Consider the following 25,072-nt stretch of genomic DNA (forward strand, 5'->3'; position numbering starts at 1 on the left):
GGCAGAGTTGTCCTCCTGGCCGCCATTAAAGAATTCAATCCATGAACTGAAATAATGGAAATCTGCAGGACCCATGGATCTGGCAGAGAAAAGTAGCCGATGAGTAGTGTCGCTAAATTGGCATTTCGTCTGTTTTAGGAGTAGTTTTACTATGACGGAGCACTGTGATGGTTTTAGCGAAAAGGAGGGCGGTGTAGCTAATTGTTTTATTTAGCTAGCAAGCTAGCGCTGGAGCTCTGGTATGTTAGCTTTTGTGCTAGCAGGCTAGCAGAGATCAGGGGGAGGGGAGAGTTCCTTTGCTTTGAAATTGTTTCAGATCAGCTAGCTAGCATTAGCGTTAGCATTAGCATACCAGGGACTAAGCTTTTGGGGTGAAGTTTTTTTTAGTTTTCGAGCTCTTATTTTTATTGCGCATCTAACTTTTCTGGTGTTTGATTCAACGTTGGTCTTTTCGGGTGATGTTAACGTGGACTATTTGGCGTTAAGGTAACGTAGCTGCAAGCTTGCGGCTAACCAGATCAGACAATACATTTCAAATAGGATTGATGAGTCGAATAGCTAAAAGCTTACAGTTGACGCTATCTGGACTGCCTGTCTAACGTTAGCTTAGCGCTGCCGGGCTAGCGCCGGTTACAAGTTGTCTGGTTGACTAGCGGTAGCTAACTGTAGCTAGCAAGTTGGTCAGCGCTTTAACGGGATAATTACGAGAGAACACCGCTCCGCCAGAGACTTAACTACATCAGCTATTGCCCCCGATGGTGATTGAGACAATGGACTTTAACGTTACAACCACGCAGTGAAAGGATGAGTTCGTGCTTTGTACCAAACGGGGCCAGTTTGGAGGACTGCCACTCCAATCTATTCTGCCTGGTAAGTCACACACTGTTCTCTGCGCTAGCTAGCGTTAGCTATGATACTGAGAGGCCAGAAAGCCATTTTGGCTAATCAGGCAACAAGCTTTGTAACGTCAGTTGCAGACTGGCGTGAAGGCATCGGGCCTGCAAATCGTGATCTAACTAACTTTCACAATATAGCACATACTGCAAATTATCTATATTAAAGAGTTGCCCATGAAAATGGCATGCTAGTGTGTTTACACTGCTTTGGTTACAGAAATACCCAACAAGCATTCATGTTAGTAACATGATGGTAACAGGTCAAGCCAACAGGCGAATTATTGAGAACCTGTCACAAACATCATGTCTTTCTATAATTGAAGTGACACTGTAATATTAAATGATACACATTATGGAAGGTAAGTCAAATAGTTACTGTTTTAAATTAGAAAAACGAATCTCATTTTAGAGAGTGGTGTGTCACCAATAGTAATTAATAACTGCTGACTACATTTCTACATGACAGGTGTGATTGTAGAGTCACATGTACAAAGTATTGCAAAACTTTCCAAGATGCCATCAAGTCTGTTTTTAGCTTTTTTCATTCAAAGTGATTTTCTATATGACAGCAGTCTTCAGCTTCCCACTAGTGTGTGTGTGTGTACAGGACAGGAAACACACACACTCTCACTGAGTTATGCAGTCAACAACAGATGATTGGCTTAATGCTGTGCAGCTATGCTGTGTTCATTCTCACTTTGTTTTGCTCTTTCTCTTTAGGCCGATTTGACTGGAATAAAATGGCGGCGTTTTGTGTGGCAAGGACCCACCTCTTCGCCAATCCTTTTCCCTGTGACCGAGGAGGACCCTATCTTGTGTAGTTTCAGCCGATGCCTGACGGCAGATGTGCTGAGTGTGTGGAGAAGGCACCAGACCCCGGGTCGCAGAGAGCTCTGGCTCTTCTGGTGGGGGGACGACCCCAGTTTTGCCGAACTAATCCATAATGAGCTCTCTAGTAAGTGCATGCAACATCTCCATGTTCATCAGAATCAGTTACACTCAAAATATGTTCCATTCCCCTGTGTAAATGGCAACAATATTTTGACATCGACCCTAAATGATCTTCATATTCACATATAATCTTAGCAGTTATTCCAGGGCTTTGGAATTGGTGCCTCAATGTTAAAAACAAAGACTCAAGTGTGTAGAAGTTATTAAAAGCTGCAGGCAAAATTGGTCCATTTGTGAAGAACTGCTGTTCATCTTTAAACTTAGTGTTTGAAGACACTGCCAACCCCTCTAACCTGCAGCAAATATTTTGAATGCAGTTTTAATGATGCATAGTCTGATGACGATAAGATGACGTCGCCTAACTGACTTGTTTCTGTCAGGTCTTTTAAAGTTTAAAGCCTTGTGGAAGCCATTGGCTCTCAGCCACGGAGGTGCAAGTTTGTGTGGTAGCATAATAGCAAGGTGTTGTGCATCAGAGTCACCGAACACAGTCTTGATTTTGGATGAAGGTTTAGGTCTAGCTTTGATAGTCTTCATATTTGTGAAGCAATTCCCCGTAGGGGCTGCCACACTGACCAGGTAGTCTGTCTCCTGTCTTCAGGAGTGTCAAGTGTAACTTGAATACAGCACTGATTGACCATTACAGAGACAGACAGAGCAGCAACACATATTCACAACTCTCAGATGAAATGCAATAACATTAGGAGGGTTTATTTTGTAGTTTGGACTTTGCATTTAGTCTTTATGATGTGTGTTTTTTAATGAAACACCATTGAACAGAGCCGCATTCAAAAAATCCATGGGTAGGCTTCATCCGTGGAACAGATTTAAATCTTTTCACAATAATGTTTCACTTTATATAAGCAAAGTGTTTATTTTTTTGTCTCATAAGCCATTCATGGTAACATTTAAGGGGCTGACTTATTTTATTTTGGATGATGTTATTGTATAACTAATCAGATGAATGTTGAAACGAAATGTTTTGTTTTTTTAATGTTCAAATGGGTCACTTCAGCTACTACTGTGGTCAGTTGTTTACCATTTAAACTCTGTCCCCTACAGGTCAGAAGCATTTAGCACACCACAGTTTACAGTTGACATGAGGCAGTTCCTCAGGAAAGAGAGAGGTCAGTTTGTTAGTATCTGGTCTAATGTATCTGCCTTGTTTCAGGTGAGGAGGATGGCGAGTGGGAGAGTGGCCTGTCCTACGAGTGTCGAACGCTCCTGTTCAAAGCCATCCACAACTTGTTGGAGCGGTGTCTCATGAACCGCGGCTTTGTTCGCATCGGCAAGTGGTTCGTTAAGCCATACCAGAAGGAGGAGAAGACCATTAATAAAAGGTATGCTCCGCTTCCGAACATCCAACAACAACAACGTTTTATGACCTACCATCATTTGAAAAGTTGCAGCCAAGACTCAACTAGTTGTCAAGACAAGTTATAGCTGGGCTGCTTTCTGTTTGGATCTGTGGGAATAACCTGTTGTATTGGTGTTCAACATGGTTTATGCTTTACTCCGCTGTCTGCTGCTCTGGTTTTTCTCTATTTAACAGAAATACTGTTCTCACTCACTGATGGACTTTAACTGATTCTACTTTTGGCACTGTTAAGCTATTTTTAATGAGTCTCAACATTTCCTGCAGATGTTTCACAATAATATCCGTCCAGTAAAAAGGAGGAGATTATGCCTGAAAGGTTTTCATATAAACATGCTGCTGACGACATTATTTTAAAGTGTTAAAAAAGTTGTTCAGAAGTCAGAAACTAGGTCGGCTGAACTAGTGACAACAAGGTTGTATCGATGCCGATGGTCCTTTCCACCTACATCATAGCGGTCAAGCTTACATGTACCTCAAGGTAGTTTGTTTATAACAGAAAAGAAGCTGCGCAATCACTGCAGGTTGATGTGGCAGAAGAGCAGGATGTCTACTTGTGCTGAAGGGCTGAACATTAGTCAGTATTTGGTCTGTAGGTACTGGTCAAGAAGCTTTGCTGCAGTACAGTTGTCTTTATAAAGAGGTGGATTTACTATCAAGCGTGACATATTTGTTGGGTGTTTGAAGCACGCATGCAGTATTTTATGCTTGTTTATGGCCGATGCCTGTGAGTGTTTACTGCAGTGTGTAAAGCCTCACTGGGCAGAGGTCCTCATTGTTCTGAAAGTTGTGCTTTAAACGTCCCATAACAATTCCTGTTAAAATTCCCATTTCCCCAGAGACGGTGCTTGCAACTGTATCGTTTCGACTATCTTGTTATAAGCTGATGGCTGTTTAAGGGAACGAGACAGAATGTCTTTAAAAAAAAATAGCTTAAACAAATGCACACAAGGCTTTCCTTAAGCAGTGTAACCATGACACTAGACTGCATATCTGCTGCTCTGTTTGAACTCGCACAGTTTTATAATCTGAAGTCGGTTCTAACTCGTATTCATTTTAAAAAGCATTTGTTACAAGATCCATGTTGCTTTAAGTCACCAGAATCCTGCAACTTTTGGAGAAACACTGTATTCCCAGAGTTAAATCTTATGTAAAATTGTGATAGAGTATGACAGGATCATTACAATTTCATAATTACATCTTCAGCGTGACACATTGTCAAGCAGAAGTCATCCTGCCTGTTGTATTACTTTCTCTTTCATTTTAGACTTGTCTAAGGTAATAGCAGAACACTTCCAGAGTGATGTTTCATGTACACACCTCCACTTTTACGAACTGGTTTGTGTAGTAGAAATACAAGCTTGAGGTGAACCAGCAGCAGCACTTAAATAGCTAGTGTGTTTCTGCACAGCTGTATTTCCTCACCTCTTGTACACTCGGGTGGTGACATCGCGTTAGCGGTCCCTTGCTCTTGAATGAGGGGGCTGGTGTATCCCGGAGTTCCCTGACAAGCTCATTTGAGCCAGTGCTTTTTGGCTCTGTTGATACAAGCGGACTTGTGTTTGATGCACAGCCCCTTTGGCTCAGTTCCCTCTGGCAGCTTTGTCAATGAGAGTTTCAGCGGCTATATAAAAGAGTTGTCGGTATAGAACAGGAGGTGATTTCTTGCTCGCTGGTGTTTAGCTTATTTTTTTTTTTTCTACATAAAGATGTCTACAAGTTGTGGTGTTGAGGCAGCAGCGCAGGACAGCGAACATAAAAGTCTGTCAGTCTCGCTGTCGCCTGCTCTCTCTGGCTGGTGAGCGGGGCAGTCTTTGGAAAATGCTGAGTGTGCGCTGTGGTTTTACAGCAACCATGTCAACAAGAACTATTTTAGTGCATTTAGCCGCCTGGCCCTCCAGAAGTAAGAAAAGAACTATGAATATTATTATAACATTTCAGGACTATAAAAATCTCCCGTGTTTATTTTTGACTCACATTTTAGCCTGTGAGTAGCAAGAAGGTTTGATAAAGGTTCAGAGTGTGTTGAATCAGAGTGTGTTGCGTGCAGCCCTCATGTTCTCTCACCTGAAAGTATGATTTGGGCCAAAGCCAGATATGCGAGGAATTGTACTTCTCACATCATCTCAACTCTTTTCAGTCCCTTCTTCCCCCTCTGTGTCATTCCTTCACAATAAGTGATTGAGACTTCAAGGGGTGTAACGATTCAGTTCACAGCCCGTGATAGGAGTCATCGTTCAGTTACAGCGGGTAAAAAAAAAAAAAAAAAAATGCATAAGGATATGTTTCTTTTCGCCTATTTGGAACAGACTGTAGTGCAAGTGTCAAAGACAGACAAAATCCTCTTGCTCGAGGCTGAGATCATATTTTTCCCACTGGCAACTTTGGTAAACTATAAATGTTGTTTTCATTCTAAAAAGGACAAATGATTCTGTATTACACTGAACAAACCCTTTCCCAAAAAGGCAACAGGTGACAGTAGGCTATAAACTGAAACGCAGCATGCTATAAAATTGAAAGTACTAAAACAACACCGACGCATCGCCCTCGACTAGCACACAACTCTTCTCCCGTTGCTGCTTTAGCTGACCGGGAACCTGCCGGTGGGTCTTCCACCTCCACAGTTTCATTCACGCTAAACATAGTGGGACTGACTCACACGCCAATCTGTTTCTTGGGCTAACCTCAGCTTAAGTTGCCAGCGGCGTATGGCTAAAGGTTTCTGGGCAGACCTCGCGCTTGGGGAATTTTGGTTCCACATTACGTGCATCAATCTATATCCCATGTAATCTGTGTGCGGCTGCATGCGCCGGACCGTGACGTCCGGACCATGACAGCATAATATGAATGATTTACATTAGCTATTTGGTGCTGACTGCAAAGTGAAGTGTTTTTTAAATGTATGAATTGGTTATGCTTTGGGACAAATCTCTCTAAACTTTACATTGTCTCTTTTTATCTTTGACCCACCCTGCAGCGAGCACTTGTCTTGTGCGTTCACCTTCTTCGTACACGGTGACAGCAATGTGTGCACGAGTGTGGAGATCGCTCAACATCAGCCTCTTCAGCGGCTGAACGAGGAACATATCAGCCTCGCCCAGCAGAGCTCCAGCCCCTTGCAAGGTAGGATGACACCAGCTGTGCACAATGTTAAAGAACTTCTTCTTCTTTTTTTTTTTTAATACATTTTCCATTTGGTTTATTAGTTATCCTACGTAATTATTGTGATTCCTCTCTGCCCTCTAGTCATCCTCAGCCCGTATGGCTTGAATGGGACCCTCACTGGTCAGGCGTTTAAGATGTCAGACCACCCTACTCAGAAGCTCATAGAAGAGTGGAGGCAGTTCTATCCCATCAGCCCCAATCCCAAGCAGGCCCAGGAAGACAAAATGGAGGAAACGGACTGGGAGGACGACTCCCTGGCAGCTGTGGAGGTCCTTGTCGGTAAGATATCATAATGCTGGACTTCATGTTGATGCTATATTTTTCCTGGGTCTGAGTGGTACAGACAGGGTAGAGAGTCGGAAAGGTTTGAGAAACTGACTTTATTGTTTGTAATGTCATGGGATTCATTGCCAAAGGATTTAGTTAGTAAGTATTATATTAACCTTTTTATAAGAATGGGTGATGTGGAGATCAACACATAGCTGCAACTGAGCCCAAAGTGGTTTGAAATATGTAAGAAAGTCTCACTGTTGCCTACTCCAGGTATCTATGCCTGTTTGATTCTTCTCCAGAAGTTTTTGAAATATGCGTGCGTTTGTTTGGTTGCAGCGGGAGTTAGGATGGTTTACCCTTCCTGTCTGGTACTTCTCCCCCTGTCGGACCTCCCTGCTGTGGTCCCTCAGGGCTCCGTCAACACCTCAGGAAGCCTGTGTGGTGCTCAGCAGGGCCCAGCTGCTCACAGAGATCCTGCCATGTCCTCCGTCACTCTGACTCCTCCAACGTCACCAGAGGAGGCTCAGACTGGTAAGACTCAAAGCTGCATATTGACCAGAATTAAACTAACACATTTCTCAGCCTTTATTTCCGAGAGATTCTGCATACTAAGTTGTTTTTTTTGTCTTCTCTTCCCGCATAGATTATCAGCCTTCCCAGAGGTGGCTCAAGTTGTCGTCTGCGACGGATGGCTACAGCTCTAACAACACTCTTCATGGGGGTAAAATCCCTCGGAGGCTGGCCACCCAGATGGTTGAGTCTGTGTGGCAGGAATATAACATTAACCGTACAGGCAACAAGTATGTTTAGTGACATCTCTTCCTCAAAATTATCATTGCCAGTCAAAGTAGTCCCTCCGAGCTGACTGATTATTTGTCAATCTGCCCCTTTTTAATAGGAGGAAGTTTACTACCTTGACCAATGGGACTTGTGAGGAGGAGTCGGACAACACTGGACTTTGGGATTTTGTGGAGTGTACGCACAGGCCACATTGCAACTGCTCAAGGTGTGCTGAATGGAATGCAATCACAAGTGATTCTAGATTTACTGTATGTTTACAATTATAAGAAAGAATCTTGAAAGCATTCTTTGTTCTTTTCCACACAGACATAAGAGTCAGAAACAGCGGTCCAGCAGCACCTCAGGACACCCGCCTTCATCAGGCCAGCCTGCCCAGCCGGCCCCTAAGCACAAGCTGGGCGAGAAGCTAGAAAAGGGGGACAAGCAGCAGAAGAGGCCGCAGACGCCTTTTCACCACCGCAACTCTGTGAGCGAGGAGCAGTCCCTGGAGCCACAGAACCAGAGGCTTTGTTTAAGATCACAGGAGGAGGGCTCGTATCCCAGCCTGCACCACGTGGACACGGTGCCCTCCAAAGCCCCGACGCTGCACACACACGGCCCCTCCGCAGACCTCGTCGGATCCCCGCCTCCCCCTCCACTCAGCCCACATCCCTGCGATCACGTAGAAGGTGACATGACTCCAAGTGAGATGAAGAACTCATCCACGCCCATTCACCAACAGTTCTACCCGCCGTCAGTGGAGCCTTGTCTGCTGCCACAGAAGGGCACATCTGAGGAACCTCAGCTGGAGAACATGCCTATGCCTCCTCTGCCCTTCCCCCCAGCCTACAGTGAAACCTTAGAACCCACCGTCTTTGTGGGTTCCGCCATCAACCCCAATGAAGACTCCACCCACAACCCTTGGAAGTATTTCAACTTGCCCAGGAAGAAGGCATCCAACTTCCTGACTCCCCAGCTACCTGTGGATAAAATACGAGATGACTCGGGGAGAAGCGGAGGAATAGAAAGCGTAGTGTCGGTCACTGAGTAAGTGTTCAATATCTCATCGTTAGCTGCATTAGAACAAACGTAGTTGCTAGTTTAAACAGAATACCTGCATCCGTCTGAGCATCTCTGCACAATTTCTTTCCACTCAGGTTGATGTCGGGCACCACGCAGAACCTGAAGGTGTCCCAGGAGCTGGTCAGGACCTACGCCCAGCGGAGAAACAGCCATCTTGCCTCAGCCACAGGAGACAGAGAACACAGTGAGGAGCCAGACCCTTACGCCTTTGAAGAGGGAGACGATGAGTTCAGCTTCTCCGACAAAAAGGACAAGTCTGGAGCTGAGAGAGAGGGCAACAAGAAACACAAGGTGGGTTCCTGACTAGGGTTGAAATACCAGGTTGAGATCCTAGTATTGGGGGTGTAACAATACACGTTTTGTAGTGAACCGGTCGGTACGAGGCTCACAGTTCGGTACGCATTACGAGCGAATACGTTTGAATCATACTAGTGCATTTGGAAAATGCAGAAGCTTAAATTATGGGAAATATAATGTTCTCTCGGTGGAGCCACTGCGCTCAACATGGCAACCCACCCGACGTGCTGCCTGACACGCCCACCACGGAAGAACAACATTCTGCACGCTATGCCAAACTAGCTTAGCAGGAAAACCAACAGCAGCACACACGCTACAAACTCTCACCACGGCGATTGCTATATTTATAGCCGTGGATAGGAGACCCTACTCTGTAGTGGAACACCAGGCTGTACCAACATGCTTAATGCTATTGAGCCCCGTGACACTACTCATCCACGAGCCCATTTCGCCAGACCATAATTCCTGCTTTGTAAAAGAAAATAAAAGCCCAAACAGAATCAAATGTCCGAAGCACCCGCTGTTGCAAACGGCCGGACGTCACGGACTACACGAAGCTACCTGACTGTAACGACACATCACCTCACTACTGAATGGAGATGAAGAGCCATGTTCTTCAGACACGCCCCCTTGAGAGTCTCACCAGCGAGGATTTGGCATTTCTGCATTGAAAACTTACCGAACCGTGGCACCACTGTATCGTATTGAATCGAACCCGAGAACTTTGTGAGCCGTTACACCCCTACCTAGTGTGAACAGGAGTTCATGCTAAGATCTGCTCCTATCTTCTAGTAAAGTACTGACCTGAACCTGAGATGTTCAGCATCTGGCTTGTATGAAAAAGTTTGTTGAACCACAATATTTGCATTGACCAAAAAACATCTGGTACCAAAAGTCATCATCGAATGCCTGTCACATTCTGCTCTTGTTTACCCAGAGCCTTCCACTTAGCACTTATTGTATTGTATTAGCACTTATTATCATTTATTGTATTGTATTAGTTTGTTTCTGCACTGTACTTTTGCTCTGGTTTTTGCTCTTAGATGCTTGTGTAAACAGGGAGATGCACTTATGACTTCTGGTGACTAGTAGTTCTCTTGAATACCTATGTTGAACACACTTATTGTAAATCGCTTTGGATAAAAGCGTCTGCTAAATGACTGTAATGTTTACTTACTCCTGCCTCGGATATTTACTGAAATTCCAGTTTGGCCAGTTTCAGACCATGTTTTTCTTCAGCTACAGCTCTTGTATACGGCCGGTATCAGTGTTACCACAATAATCTTGATTGTTTTCTCTTTTTTTTTTGATCCAGTCGGATGAAGACACTGGAGCAGCAGACGGTGAGAATGCCTTCCCTTTGTCCGTTTGGCCCCGAGGATTGACATTTAATCATAATTGATGTTTGCAGTTCGGTGTCTTATTCAAGGTCTCCTCTTCGATTGCTTTGCGTTGCAGATGGTCAGGGCGCAGCAGGCAGTAAACCTTCAGCCTCCACCAGCCTCATCCACGAGAACGACTTGGCCGTGTCCTACAGTGACCTGGATAAAATTTTCAATTCGGATGAAGATGAGCTAGTGGTAAGAGCATCTATATGGCTAACGGAAGTGTTTGTTGAAATGTTTCCATCTTACTCTTCAGTGTTGTGAAATACTTGAGAGCTGCTGCTGATGGGGGGGGGGGGGCCTGTAAAGCCTGTTGAAACATTGATATGGATGATTTATTCGGTTTATGTTTTTGCTGTCTGCACAGCCTGGATCCAAAAGAGCTGGTGCTGGAACCGACGACAAGTTTGGCTGTAAGGACAATAAAGCCACGACGGATCCCCTGTCTTGCATAAGTAAGGGGACCGGGCATCATTTCATCACTGCGCATCGGAGCCATTTATCATATGGTTCAAGAGAAGTTATAATGTCTTTTATCTCCAGGCTCAGCAGACCTGCACCAGATGTTTCCCACTCCGCCTTCCCTGGAGCAACAGGGTTACTCGCCCATGAACTCCGGGAGCAAGGACAGCCTGGAAGCAGGGACGGGCCTCACGCTTTTGGACGGCAGCCAGCTCAACAACCACTACAAGATGGAGGTGGAGGAGGGATTCTGTAGCCCGAAGCCATCCGAAATAAAGGTATGACATGTCGCACACCTGCCACGTATGAGGTTTAACATGTTGCCACATCAGTCTGCTTCACCCTTTAAACTTTTTTTTACTTTTACTTTTAGGACTTCTCCTTTGTATACAAGCCGGAGACGTGCCAGTTGTTGATCGGCTGTTCCATGTACGCACCCCTGAAGATGCTACCCAGCCAGTGTATGTTGCCTATCAAACTGCAAGAAGACTGTGTGTACACACCCAGCTGGACCCTGGGCAAAATGGAACTAATACCCCCAGTGACGAATGTCAATCTCCTCACCAAAGACAGGTTAGTGCCTGTAGTGTTCACAGTGGGGAAGGGACCATTTAGGGATGAGCGCACTAACTTAACTAGTCTGTCACCTTTTAATGGATGCAGTCTATTACAGATGTTCATTAACATGTTTATTGTTTAAAAGCAACATATCACTTACTGTATATATTCCTATAACAGCAACTAGGTTTGAAGCTTGTGGACTCGTCCTATAATGGAATAGAAAATGCAAAAGTATTAACATGGCGTTCAGTTTAACGTGCTACTGTCATCTACAGCGATGCATTCAATCATGTAAAATACCTGATGCTTTTGAGTTGCCAGAGAGACAAGAAAAAGTACTTTCATAAGTATTTCTTTTGATGTCATTTTAACCAATTAACAAACTGGAAAAACAAATTGCAGTTTATTGCTGACCTTTTTAAAATAGTGATTTAAGGAGGGTAAAACTTTACTAAAAGTATTTTAGTGGTGCAAATGGTTAAAATGTTTAATATAAATGCAATTGATTTTAATTAAGTAATTTGTTTGAACATTTTGAGACTGATTATTACACTATATAGAAGAATACCTGTAGAAAGTGTTGCACTCACTTGATGTATTGTTATAGTGACTGAAATGTACGTTAACGAGCCACGACACATAATACTGACGAATATCTTCAAATGCAAAAAATCTATTCTGGAAACAGCATTTATGTTTGTTTTTTTCTAACAGAAAATCTATCGGAACCACAATATGAAATGCATGTGAATCCCTGTTCCTCTCTCTGTAACAGCAACGTCCCCAGTGTGGAGCCGGACTACAGCCAGACCTACACGCCTCAGACCCACACGCCCTTCATGTCCAGCAGTGCCCCTCCAAGCAACAGCGGCACAGGCATCCTGCCCTCCCCAGCCACGCCAAGGTTCTCCGTGCCCACGCCTCGCACACCACGCACTCCACGGACTCCCCGCGGCCCGTCAAGCGTCCAGGGTTCACTCAAGTATGACAACTCTGACCTTTACTCCCCTGCCTCTACTGCCTCCACTTGCCGACCGCTCAGCTCCGTTGAGCCGGCCACAGTACCTTCTATCCCCGAGGCTCACAGTCTCTACGTCACCCTTATTCTCTCCGAGTCGGTGATGAACCTCTTCAAGGACTGCAACTTTGACAGTTGCTGCGTATGCGTCTGCAACATGAACATCAGGGGAGCAGACGTGGGAGTGTACCTCAAGGACAATGGCGAGGCCCAGTACCCCTGCACTTGTGGCTTCAGCGCCGTCACCAATCGGCGTTTTGGCCAAACGGCCGGACTGTTTCTGGAGGACGAGCTGGACGTTGTGGTACGAGGCTCGGACGCTAGTCGAGACACCGAGCGGTGTTTCGAAGAGCTGCGATCTTCCACAACGCACAAGGCCGGAAGCCTGACGGAGAAACCTCCGGATGAGCTGATTCTGCTGCTGCAGGACCAGTGCACCAACCCTTTTGCTCCGATGGCGGGCGTGGAGTACCCTAAGCAAGGCTCAGTCCCCAGCTCATTTCTGAGGGTGGAAGAGAGAGACTGTTATAACGACTGCTACATGGCCCTGGAGCACGGCCGGCAATTCATGGACAATATGTCAGGAGGCAAAGTAGATGAAACACTAGTGAAAAGCACCTGTCTTCATCAGTGGCCAAAATGCAAAGGTATGTATTTTTGTATCGCCATTTCTTTGTACTGCAAGCTCATCCTATTACTAACTTCAAACCTGGTAAGTTGAGACATTTTTCTCTTTGTTTTTCCTTTTTTTTTGTAGTGGCAGACATGAGCAAGCTATTCTCTCAGGACGTCCTGCGGGTGTTGTTGTCCCTCCAGCCTGTGCTGCAGGACACCATTCAGAAGAAAAGGAGTGTGCGCTCTTGGGGCGTTCAGGGACCGCTCACTTGGCAACAGTTCCACAAGATGGCTGGAAGGGGATCATATGGTACGCGGGAAGTGTATCCAATCAGTCTTATCTCTAACAAAGTGGGAGATCTATTTTGGAATATAGTGTTTTTTTTGAAAGAAAGATGAACATTTTGTCTTTTCACTACAGGTACAGACGAGTCTCCTGAGCCTCTTCCCATCCCCACTTTTCTGGTCGGTTATGAGTATGATTTTGTGGTGCTGTCTCCGTTTGGGTTGCCCTATTGGGAGAAGCTTCTTCTGGATCCTTTTGGTTCCCAGAGAGATGTTGGATATGTTGTCGTCTGCCCTGAAAATGAAGCTCTGCTCCGCGGAGCAAAGACCTTCTTCAAAGATCTGAGTGCAATGTATGAGGTACGCACCTGGCAGGAAACGGAATCTTCTTGTACCGACATGCCCACAAACGCAGTTCGTGCTCTCATGAAGTGACTCACGCGGTTTCATTCGCATTATCTCCCTTTTTGTCCTCAGGCATGCCAGCTTGGGCAACACAGGCCCATCTGCAAGAGTCACCCAGAGGGCGTATTGCAGGTCGGCTCCACAGAAGGCAGGAGCATGACGGAGCAGCCCCTTAGTGACTGGTTCCTCAAGATGGCTGCCAAAGACGGAAACAATGAAGCCTTTAATAAACTCAAACTATTTGCTCAAGTGTGCCGCTATGATCTAGGTAACATCTTGACTTATAACTCTTAAAATCACAATTTTTGAAAGGCCACAAAGGTTGTAGAAATGATAACTCATTTTTTTTTTTTTTTTTTTACCGTGTCATTTTGTCAGCTCCGTACCTGTCAGAGCAGTCTTTGGATAGCTCTCTACTGTCCCAGCGCAGCCCCGTTGTGGCCTCTTCCTCCTCCCAGACCTCCAGCTCTTCCAGCACCTCCTCAGGACCCCAGAGCACCAACACTACCAGCTCCAACACCAGCTCTGCCCAGCCTGCCCAGATCAACAGCACCCCTCCCTCTTCCACCTCAGGCTCCCAGACTGTCGGGGGAATGGCTTCAGCCAAGCCGAGCTCTTACTCGCCGTTTGGGACGACAGGCTTGCAGGGCAGCACGTCTCAGAACGGACCCCAGTCCAACCCACAGGGTGCCGGGGGGCTGGCAGAAAATGGACCCTCTGCCAACCAGCCTCAAGGACCTCTGCCAACCACTGAGGCGCCAGAGAGGTAGGCTACCACTACGAGAGTCAATGAATCATCCAGATGGAGAGATTACATTTTGTTGCTGGTGGTTTTTTACCACTCCTTGCAAACATTTTTAGTTGTTTTGTTTTATACTTAATACCACTACTGACAAAGCCCTTACTCTTTACACTATGAGAACAACTGAAATCAGTAAATGAACACTCATTCTGTTCTAGTTTAGTCAAAATACTTTCACAGTTTGTGTTATTTGAAGCTGTGACAGTCCCTGCAGTCTACAGCTGTTTGACAGAGAGATAAATGTCATGCATGAATGTCATCCGGTGTCGCATATGTAAATAGAGGACACGACTTTGTGTCTTGCTGTCAGAGATTCAGCCGAGTTGTGGTGCCGCTGTTAGACAGCGAGTGAACAGAAAGGATGCAAATTATGATCTTTTTCAAAACTACGAAAACTTTTCAACATATGGATTTATGACGCTGTAAAAATCTGGCGTATCCCTAGTTTACATTTATCAGGGTGCACTTGTTTTTTGGCCCATAAACAACTCTTTATTTATTTTAAATTAACTGTTTATCAATATGTTTTATATATTATTCTAAACTTTATCCTGTTGTTTCATTTGGCTTGTTTTTAGTAACATATTCTTTTCGGTAATTTTCCAAAATGACTTCCCAAATAAAACTGCTCCAATATTTCTTAGCTGGTAATGTCTCCCTTTGTACTGCGTAATCAAGCACACGTGACATTGGAAGACAACTGTGACATAGAATCTAGTCACTTTGTAATTTAGGCCCTTTGACATACAAAGAATCTCTTTCATCATGAAACTGTTGCTCACGTTTAAGTTTTTATTTTACACGGACCACTCCTCCTTCCCACTTCTTCTGTTAGCCATGTTGTTAAGAAAATATTCCCCGTGGTTGTTTCTTTCGGACTCCTTTCTAAATCATTATGTGCCTTCTTTATCAACAGCACAATGGAGAGAGACAAAGTGGGGAAGCCAACGGACGGAGAATCCCACGCTGTGTCTTACCCGCCTGCCATCGTGGTGTATATCGTCGACCCCTTCAGCTACGAGGACGCCGACAGAGAGGTCCACTCCAGCGCCTACACACTGGGGCTACTGCGCTGCTACATGGAGATGCTCCAGTTCCTGCCGGCTCGCATCAGAAACGCTGTCTCAGTGCAGGTACAGGCCAACAACACAGTCTCAGTGTGTATTTTAGGTTTGGAATGTCTTATGTTGGTATTACTGGATAGACACGTTGAGTCCCAATAGAGCAGGTTATACCAGCAGACACGAGGGGAGGTGAGGAGGAGTAGGGGACTCATTAGCAGACACTGATCAAGGTGCTAACTGCAACACCTGTGGATAAAGTGAAAGAAGATTGCGTCAACATGCCAGAGGGGATCTGAAAGTATTATTCTTTAATAGAGCTGGTTTAATAATCTTCTACTTATGTCACCATAAGTTGCATTCACAGAGGCCCACTGAGACATAGTTTAGCTTTTTTTGGGGGGAGGGTGCTGGGGCTCTTTAGGGGGAACACAGCAGATCAACAGTTTATGCTACGTGAAAGTAGTTTACATCATCTGAAGATTAGGAATCTGAAGATTAGCTCAGCATTGTGTGTCAAGTGAATTGTGAAAGTGTACAGAGGCATTGAACATTTATTATGGATGTACGTAGTGGCCATCCCCATGCTTTATTATGTCTCATAAGTTGTTGCGGCAATTTTTGTGTTGATACCGTTTGTCACACAGATTTGGTGCAAAATTTAAGTATTAAAATATACAGCTTAAATGTTTGATTTTATTTCATCAAAACTGGCAGAAGATCCAAACAATGCTTATAATAACCTATTAATAACAGCATAAATACAACTGACTTAGTCTTTTATTGAAAGCAAAGCTCCAGTTAAAACAGTATCTGAAAGATACTTATTCTGTGTCTCTTGTGCTTTTTCACTAATTGTTAATAAGCCAGTATGCAGGTACACATTTTGAGATTCACAAGAGAAGTGCTGAGCTGCTGTTAGCTGGCTGAAAATGTTACATATTCAACAGTTGGTTGCTCTACAACAGTTACGGACAACATGTGTTTTCACAGCCCCGTTTAAAGTGCTTCTGTTGTTTCTTTCTCGTCAGATTGTTCCCTGCCAGTATCTGCTGCAGCCAGTGCGCAGCGGGGAGCGCCATCTCTACGGCCAGCACCTCAAGTCGCTGGCCTTCTCTGTGTTCACGCAGTGTCGACGGCCTCTGCCCAACTCCACCAACTTCAAGGCGCTGACAGGTTTTGGTCCCGGTCTTGCCATCGATATGGCCCTCAGGAACCCAGAGGTAACCACCACTCTGGCATTGCAATATGGCGTCCTCTGTTGTTTCTTTTTTTTTTTTAAACTAACAGGTTTTCCTTTCTGCGCAGAGACCCGAGTGTCTGCGTCTGTATACGCCACCCTTCATTTTGGCTCCTGTGAAAGACAAGCAGACTGAGCTCGGGGAGACGTTTGGCGAGGCCTCCCAGAAGTACAACGTCCTGTTTGTCGGCTACTGTCTGTCACATGACCAGCGCTGGTTGCTGGCCTCCTGCACTGACCAACATGGAGAGCTGCTGGAGACCTGCATCATTAGTATCGATGTACCCAATAGGTATGTCCCACAGTTTATCGCTGGTTTAGTTATTGATAAAACTGTGTCTGTATACGTGTTAATTAAACATGTTGTGTCTGACACAGGGCCCGCAGGAAAAAGGGCTCAGCCAGGCGAGTGGGTTTGCAGAAGCTGTGGGAGTGGTGCCTTGGCTTGGTACAGGTGACATCGCTGCCATGGAGGGTGGTGATTGGCCGGCTCGGTAGAATGGGCCACGGCGAGCTGAGAGGTACGAACACATCAGCAGTGTTTGTGGAACATGTGGTTTGATTTACATACACGTAGACATACTAATGAGCTCTTCTCTCGTCCCCGTTCCAGACTGGAGTATTCTGCTGAGCAGGAGGAACTTGCAGTCTCTCAGTAAGCGTCTGAAGGAGACGTGTAGGTTGTGTGGCATCTCTGCGGCGGACACTCCCAGCATCCTTAGCGCCTGTCTGGTTGCCATGGAGCCCCAGGGTTCCTTTGTCATCATGCCAGGTAAGAGAAAATAGTAACCTGTTTATTAAGACTTTGTAACAGAGAGACCAGTTAAGTTTGTATGTTCTCATTTCCCGATTTTGTGCCTCCTCGCGTCTTCGTCCTGCCCATGAAGGATGCGAGGAGGAGACAAAAGGAGAGAGGAGTCGAGGCAGCAGGCATTTAATAAAATGAGACGTCCTCGCCTCAGAGCCGACATGAATTACATGTTACGTGTGTCACAGCTGCATCAGCAGTCCATTGTTTTGTTATAAATATGTATTTTATGAAATCTGTCTGATCAGTCTTCATTCTATTAATTCAATTCACAATGTTGCATAATTTGACAAAAATGATTGGATGTCACACATTTATATTTACATTTACATTTGTAGAGTCCAGCTGTGGTTTGCGATCATCACGGCTGTGTGTCACGCCTCTTTATTTGTTTACATGTGCCGACAACACTTCCGCAAAGGATACGCCGGTGTTTCCTCGCTCATAGCTCCTCCGGCAAGCCTCCTCGATCGAGGAGTGGAGGAGGCACAAAACCGGGGAAACGAGAGAGACCCAATGTTCGTCGAAATCTGACGGTCCGTCTTTGTCTCCGCAGATTCTGTCTCGACGGGTTCGGTGTTTGGTCGCAGCACCACTCTCAACATGCAGACGTCGCAGCTGAGCACTCCTCAGGACACATCCTGCACGCACATCCTGGTGTTCCCCACCTCAGCCATGGTGCAGGTCAACACTAACACTTCAGAGCCCATTGACATCAACTTCAATCCTATAAATCCCGGTACGATCTGCAGCTCAAGGGAATGCATCACTTTTAATGTCTGCTGAATGATGAGTGTTGCATACTGCTGAAGGTGAGTCACAAACAAACCCTGAGCTCTCTGCATGTTTGTATTTTCCCTGCAGATGGATCTGATGGAATGGGCATCTTTGACCTGTTTGACAACGACATGGTGGATCCAGACCTCATAAACATCTTGCCCAACTCCCCCACAACCTCGCCTGTTCACTCGCCCGGCTCCCACTTCCACCAGGGGGGGGATGGAGGCAAGGTCGGTCACCTTTTTTTTATTACTCTATGATGGAACTAAAATCAATATTAAAGGTCTATTACAGATCATAAAGTTCATGCTTAAATTGGTAAAGGAGTACAATTTACAATTTGGTGTGAAAATGTCGTATTGTCTTTTATTCCTCTATCGTCTACTGAGATACAGAAACTTCAAAGTTTGAATGTGACCCGTGAGCCTCAGGTGGAGCAGAATGTAACAGCATTTAATGACGTTCTGCTTCTAGATGAAGCCTCATGTTTGGAAATTACTTATTTGAACGACGAATATGTGCGGATGTGCTTAAACAATGAGGTAACTGCTCCTTCGGTAAAGGCAAAATGATTACTATATTTGCCCCGATCAAACTATTTAATGACCTTACAGTGACTCGCACAGTTTGTGGGGCCATGAACAGCATACAAACAGCATATAATAAACCCGGTGACGAGGAAAAGACCATTTACTTTCATAGTGTAGTTCATTCATTGTATCCATGTTGTCTTTCAGGGACAGAGTGCCGATCGTATGGAGTCCCATGAGGAGGCTCTGAACATCCTGCAGCAGCCGATGGCTCTGGGCTACTTTGTCTCAACAGCCAAGGCTGGACCACTGCCTGACTGGTTCTGGTCAGCCTGCCCTCAAGCCCAGAACCAGTGCCCACTCTTCCTCAAGGTACGTTTAGTCACATTCATGTAGGGCTACAACTAATGCGTATTGTTTCATCATACATTCATTCATTCTTCACAAGCAGCAAACAGAGAATTGTTGGTATTTTTGCTTGACTGGTGACCTCAGGTCTGTATCTCTGAAAAGCACAAATGAATCTAAAGACTTAATTTGTGTCTTGATCTTTCTTTTTTCTTCCCAGGCCTCTCTGCACCTGCACGTGTCTTCTGTCCAATCAGACGAGCTCTTGCACAGTAAACACTCTCACCCCCTGGACTCCAACCACACCTCTGATGTGCTCAGGTAAAGTGCTCAGATTAGAAGAGTCCGTTTACTCCAAGGTATATTAAAAAAAGACGAATGATGCAAGATGTGTATGATCTAAACTGCTGTTTCTGCGTTCTACATTACAGATTTGTTCTGGAGCAATACAACGCCCTCTCCTGGCTGACGTGCGACCCTGCAACCCAGGACCGACGCTCCTGTCTGCCTGTTCACTTTGTGGTGCTCACCCAGATGTACAACTTCATCCAGAACATGCTCTGAACTCTAACGGGATCAAACTGCTGAGATATGATTGGATGGCTCGCTCAGTCGAAAACCTTGGATTGCCTGCTGTGAAGGATCGCCAACTCCATCAGGGCAAATGTGGAGGAAGCATTACAGTGCTCACTCCACATCTACATACTCCTCCCCGGTGTATCTCACTCAACACTGACTGACTGACTACAAGTTTCCAATCAATCTATCAATCAGATGCCAAGAATCCATTTTAGCATTTTGGAAGATCAAGGGACATTTCATAAAAGGAGAATAAATTGTCTTTTTATTGACTGTAGATTGCAATCTATGAAATTTTATCTTAATGAAATGCCTGCATATATTATTTATTGTAAGTTTTTAAATGTGGAATTTTTAATGCTTAATATCTTTTATATATTACAAATCCTAGAGGGTGTGTACATCTCACTGTAAAGGAATCGGTTTCAAAAGTGTAATTGTCTCAATTACAACACGGAAAAACCTGTTCGAGTGAATTTGCTGTAGATTGCTTTTAGAATATTATTTTTTCAAAGGGGTACAGACCTTTTTATTGCCATGCTGTAAAAATGAAGTAAAAGCTGGCCTGGGCATTTGTGTCCCACCCGATGAGTGGATGAGACTTACCTCTCTCTCTGCTTTGGCTCCAGAGTCTCTCGCACAGTAACTCAATGAGCTCTGAAGAGGAATTAAAAGGTACATTGTCAGATTATATATTTTATATAACAGATTTAGGTAATTGTGTGTGTATATGTGTACATATAATTGTGTGCCGCTACTGATGGTGCAGCTTCTGTTTTAGGAATAAAGTGCGTCTACATTATGCTCTTGGTTCTTGTTGAGTCGTTTTTGACACGTTTGAACAGCTTTAGGTACGATTCACCACCAGAGAGAGAATATTCCCAACAATTTATTATTGGACATAAATATATATATTTTAAACCAGTCAAAATCAACAAAGGTAAGAACGAGATATACTGAGTCCTTAAAAGAGTATAATATATCTGAAAACTTCATGTAAGACTATCCATCCATTCAGCTGGATGGACTGAAGCGCTGATCCTCTTCGGGGTCGTGGAGGGCTGGAGCCAACCACAGCTGATGTTGGGCGAACGTATCTCAGGGCTGATGCATAGACACAGACAACTATTTATGCTCAGTCACACCTGAGGGCAATTTGTTAACCTATGCATGTCTTTGGACTGTGGGAGGAAGCCGGAGCGCTGACACGGGGAGAACATGCACACTCCATAGAGAAGGACCGTCTAGCCCGGGAACCGAAGGCAGGCCCCTCTTGCTGTGAGGTGACAGTGCGAGCTACCTCACCACCATGCACCCATGGAAGACTATGTTCAAGACAATATTAAAAGTCACAGCATAGTATTTCTCAGAAAGTCATAAAGACTTATTAGAGTATATACTCTATGTAATTATGTAAAAAAAAACTATGTAATCTAGGTAATGTAATTTAATATGTTGAAAAATCGCGAAGTATATTATGTCATGGAAGAGTCCTAAGAAAAATGAATAGTGTAGTTTGTCGTTAAATGTATAATGTTAGCATAGCAGTATAATATGCCATAAAAATATTGTACTTTTTTTTGTTAAAAAGTCAGTGTAGTATGACTAAAAAAGTCACGAAAAATAAATATAATTCATCCAATTTTCATAGTATAGTATGTCGAATAACGTAATTGTATAATGTGTCAAAAAAAAGTTGTTTAAAGTCAAAACAAAGTAATTAAAGTATTTTGTAAAAAGCCATAGTATAGTATGTCGAAAAAAGTAATTGTATTGTATGTAAAACAAATCATAAGACATAGTAAAGTGTGATGAAAAAAGTCATAAAAAAACAATAGTATGTCGAAAAAAAATCATCCAAAAGCTTCACATTGTGTTCAACCATTAAATGAACTGATTTCTTATCACAGCGGAACCACAGGTGCATCAGCAGTATCACTAACTACTAAACACAATGATGAAATGGATGATGGCCAAACACTCCCACTAAGTCACCTATTGGATCAAATCCATGCACTTTGTGTAACTCAGCTATGCCCTGTACAGTGTCCTGTGGTCAGACACAACATGTACCTTTTGTAGCAGAAATATTGACACGTGAGGTTTGATAGATTAATCTGTGCCACTATAGACTCAACAGCTTCCCTCTGAATCTGGGAAAAGGAAGTGAGGGATGACCAGGAAAATCCTCAAATGTATCTTTGGCATTTCCGTACTTGTAAGTCCACTGACACTTGAGTATTTGCAATAAGCTCATTTAGAATGATAATAACGGGACGACTGATTTATCAGCAATCATTGGTCGTTTGCAAATTTGTTGAATTAGGAATTTAAAATACTAGAACAACATTTTACCAGCTGTACATTGAGTCTACACAGTGACTACCGCTGTAACTCCTCGTTGAAGACGCTGCTTTAAGTCATCGAACAGGCCTTGGCACACATGTGAATTATTATTAATTATGCGGGTTATAAAGGGTAATAGACTGTGGAGAGGTGAACACTGTCCCTAGACGGAGCAGCAGCTTTAACCCTGGCCAATACTAACATGATTTAGATGGTTAGTGAGAATGGAATTAGCTAATCAAGGAGAACATGTCTTCTCAAAGCCTCATCCAATCACTGTCTTATGTTCTGCCTAATGGGATCCAATTGAAGGGCAGCCCAATTTGTCTGGGGTGATTCGGGACAAGCTTGAGCCAGTTGCCAAATTCGAAGAATCTGTTGTGAAGCTATATTGGGAGTTGATATGTTTTGAAAACTGATTTTAGTAGTAGAAAAGTCAAATGTTAAAGGAATAACTAACTGTTCTGTAGTTTATAACAAGGTCGTGTGCATTGAGTAAGCAATGACAGTTCAATTCAATTGAAATGTACTGCCATTATATTTATGCACAACAATAAATCAGCTGTGTCCCAGTTACATCCTACATATGAGTTTGAACCAGGTTTTGATGCTGAAAAGGTGAGGAGATTAAGTATCCTTTTGACAGACACTATTATGCCTCACGATGCAATGCAGTACATACAGTACCTAGATATACGGGCATAGCATTGCCACACACACTATTTAGGGATGTGGGGGTCTGCTCATCTATTTATTTCTGTCAGATTGTGTCTAAAGCATCTCCGCTTGAAAACTCCCAAGTCCCAAACTGAATCAGAAGGGTTAAGGGGGCTGATGCGATTAGTTTAAGCCATTAGGAGTAGTTAATGGTGTTTCCTGGTGTCGTTAAGTAACACTGAGTGATTGACCAAGGGGCCAGCCGACAGCTGACACCGGCTCACAACTACCTGTGGTCCCAGCTGAAGAGAAGTTCAGGGTCTGCAAAAGAACAACAAACAGGATTCATTGTCCTGTTAATGTGGCTGATATGTAGATATAGGACCGGACGTATACAAAGCCTTTATCTCTTCACTTGTGTTTTGGCTGATAAACAGGCTGGAGCGGCTGGTTGTTATTCACTGGATAATAACCCTCAAACACCAGCAAGTTGAGATTTTATATTCACCTCGCTTCATCACAAAGGTAAGAAACATATTTCAAGAATGCTGACGCAAACTATGACGGTTCAAATGTTGTGTTTAAAATGATCCCTGCGTATTACTGTCCAACATATATCCTGTGTGATTACAAGGTGTTTTAGTCTTTGTAACTTTGCTTTGTCTGTCAAGCAAGAAGGACATCTGATATACCTTTGTCCCTCTGATATTATGTTCAATGTACAACAATTTATCAATTCATGACTTTTTGTTGTTGTTTTAGGGCTGCAAGCGACAATTATTTAATCATTTATCTACCAAATTATCTATCAAGCCACTTGCTTTATAAGGTGTAAGAAACACACATTTCCAGAGCATGAAGTGGTGGAACTTCACCATTCCATACAGGTGAAGTTTTTATATTTATATCGTTCTGTCAAACCAGCAGTCTGATACCCAAAGATATTTAGTTTCAGATTTATAAAAGAGAAAGAAAATATTCACCTTTGAGAAGCTGGATCCAGTGTTACTGATGTTACTAAAGAATTGTTGCAGATTCATTTTCTAATGAATTAAATGCTGAAGCTTTAACTTATTTAGAAAGTATTTAGATCAGTAGTGTGTTGAATATGAATTATTATTCTGTGAACATCTGATACCTGAAAACTATTGAGAAAGGAAAAAGGCCTCAGTATATCTCAGGAAGTTCAAGCGTATTAAGATTCTTTTGTGTTGGAGGCAAGTACGCTCAGATGACACAGCGAGCTGCCTCTGATGCCTCGTTCACTCCGTTTGCGCTCCTAACAAAGAGCTCCTTTATGAGATTAAGAGATTTCTATGGCACGCTGACATGGACGAAATTGAAAGAACATAGGATGTGTGACCTCCAGCTAATCTTGTCTTTATGAGAAAGGAGGGATCAGGCTATTGGATTAGGAGTATTGGAGCTAGGGCACTACACAACACAGTAACTCTAGCTCATATTAAACACAAATATACAGCATATCACAGTGCTCACTGACAGCAGTAATAATAACGCGTCCTTGGAACGCATGGATCTTAAATTCATTAAATAGATAGGCACGCCGGGTTGTAATTGGATTACTGTCTTTAATGCAATCTAGCAAGATACCGTCATTGTGCAAAGCAAATTGCAAGAAAAGTGTATTAAATGTTTTACAATTTGTATTTTTTAAATGTTTATGTACTGGTATTAAGCTGCAGAAATGATTCTGTTTATAATTCTACTAATGTTAATTGATTGTTTGTATCTTGGCTATGAAGGTGATCCCGAATCAGGAAAGAGAAGAAAGCAAGAGCGGTCTGAACCTGCTGGGGTTCGGCTGCTCTCTTGACTTTTTTCCTGAACAAGAAAAGCTCGACCTTTCCCGTGAACCGGGACACACGTTACTTCATTCATCCCAGGAGCAAACCAACCGATTCCAGTTCCATAAGCTCCCACATAAACACCCCACAGTCAGGTATGACCAGCTACACTCTCAGTTACATGAAAACATCACTTTTTTTATACTATTTTGTTTAAGTTACAGCAAGTCTTTGTTAAAACTAAATGTTCGCCAAAACGTTGATTATTTCCTTTAGAGCAGAGGTTTTTAAATTGCAAAGGCAGCTGCGAGGTGCGCGGCTGTGTAACATACTGTTAGTCTGTCCGGCTGATTTGGCCACAAGCTGTGTCAAAGATGGCACTCCTTCTCGGATGCACAGCTCTGTGAACACACAGATGTGATACACTATGTAGCTATTTTTTCGATTCTGTGTGACTCACAACAAACATCCATAAATCCGCTTACAAATCACAGGAACAGAAAGCTCCTTATGACTCCAAAAGTTGCCTGAGAATCATCACGTCTTTAGGTTTTCATCGAGATCA

The 25,072-nt window shown here is 43.8% G+C and overlaps 1 protein-coding gene across 1 annotated transcript; it reads left to right on the top strand.

The window, feature by feature from the left end:
* Nucleotides 1–4: 4 nt before the first annotated feature.
* LOC142958854 (mediator of RNA polymerase II transcription subunit 13-like) lies at nt 5–20,503 on the top strand. Its single transcript, XM_076099838.1, has 30 exons — nt 5–870; nt 1,617–1,851; nt 3,019–3,187; nt 6,200–6,345; nt 6,469–6,666; nt 6,997–7,191; nt 7,304–7,460; nt 7,559–7,666; nt 7,768–8,487; nt 8,598–8,814; nt 10,136–10,163; nt 10,279–10,400; nt 10,573–10,660; nt 10,749–10,945; nt 11,041–11,240; nt 12,004–12,893; nt 13,004–13,171; nt 13,283–13,506; nt 13,624–13,819; nt 13,930–14,317; nt 15,270–15,486; nt 16,446–16,637; nt 16,723–16,946; nt 17,033–17,175; nt 17,268–17,426; nt 18,019–18,201; nt 18,327–18,472; nt 18,980–19,144; nt 19,341–19,441; nt 19,552–20,503. Exons 1-30 carry the CDS (start codon nt 805–807, stop codon nt 19,682–19,684), a joined length of 6,375 nt encoding a protein of 2,124 aa, XP_075955953.1. The 5' UTR covers nt 5–804; the 3' UTR covers nt 19,685–20,503.
* Nucleotides 20,504–25,072: the final 4,569 nt, after the last annotated feature.

Source organism: Anarhichas minor, unplaced genomic scaffold, assembly GCF_050575085.1.
Source record: "Anarhichas minor isolate MPS153535 unplaced genomic scaffold, ASM5057508v1 ptg000026l, whole genome shotgun sequence".
Lineage (NCBI taxonomy): Eukaryota > Metazoa > Chordata > Actinopteri > Perciformes > Anarhichadidae > Anarhichas > Anarhichas minor.

Excerpts from the sequence above, each read along its gene's own strand:
- LOC142958854 (XM_076099838.1), top strand. The coding sequence starts at position 805 with ATGAGTTCGTGCTTTGTACCAAACGGGGCCAGTTTGGAGGACTGCCAC. Across the intron at positions 7,667-7,767 it reads CCACATTGCAACTGCTCAAG|ACATAAGAGTCAGAAACAGC; the intron begins GTGTGCTGAATG and ends TTTTCCACACAG. Across the intron at positions 17,427-18,018 it reads TTCCTTTGTCATCATGCCAG|ATTCTGTCTCGACGGGTTCG; the intron begins GTAAGAGAAAAT and ends TTGTCTCCGCAG.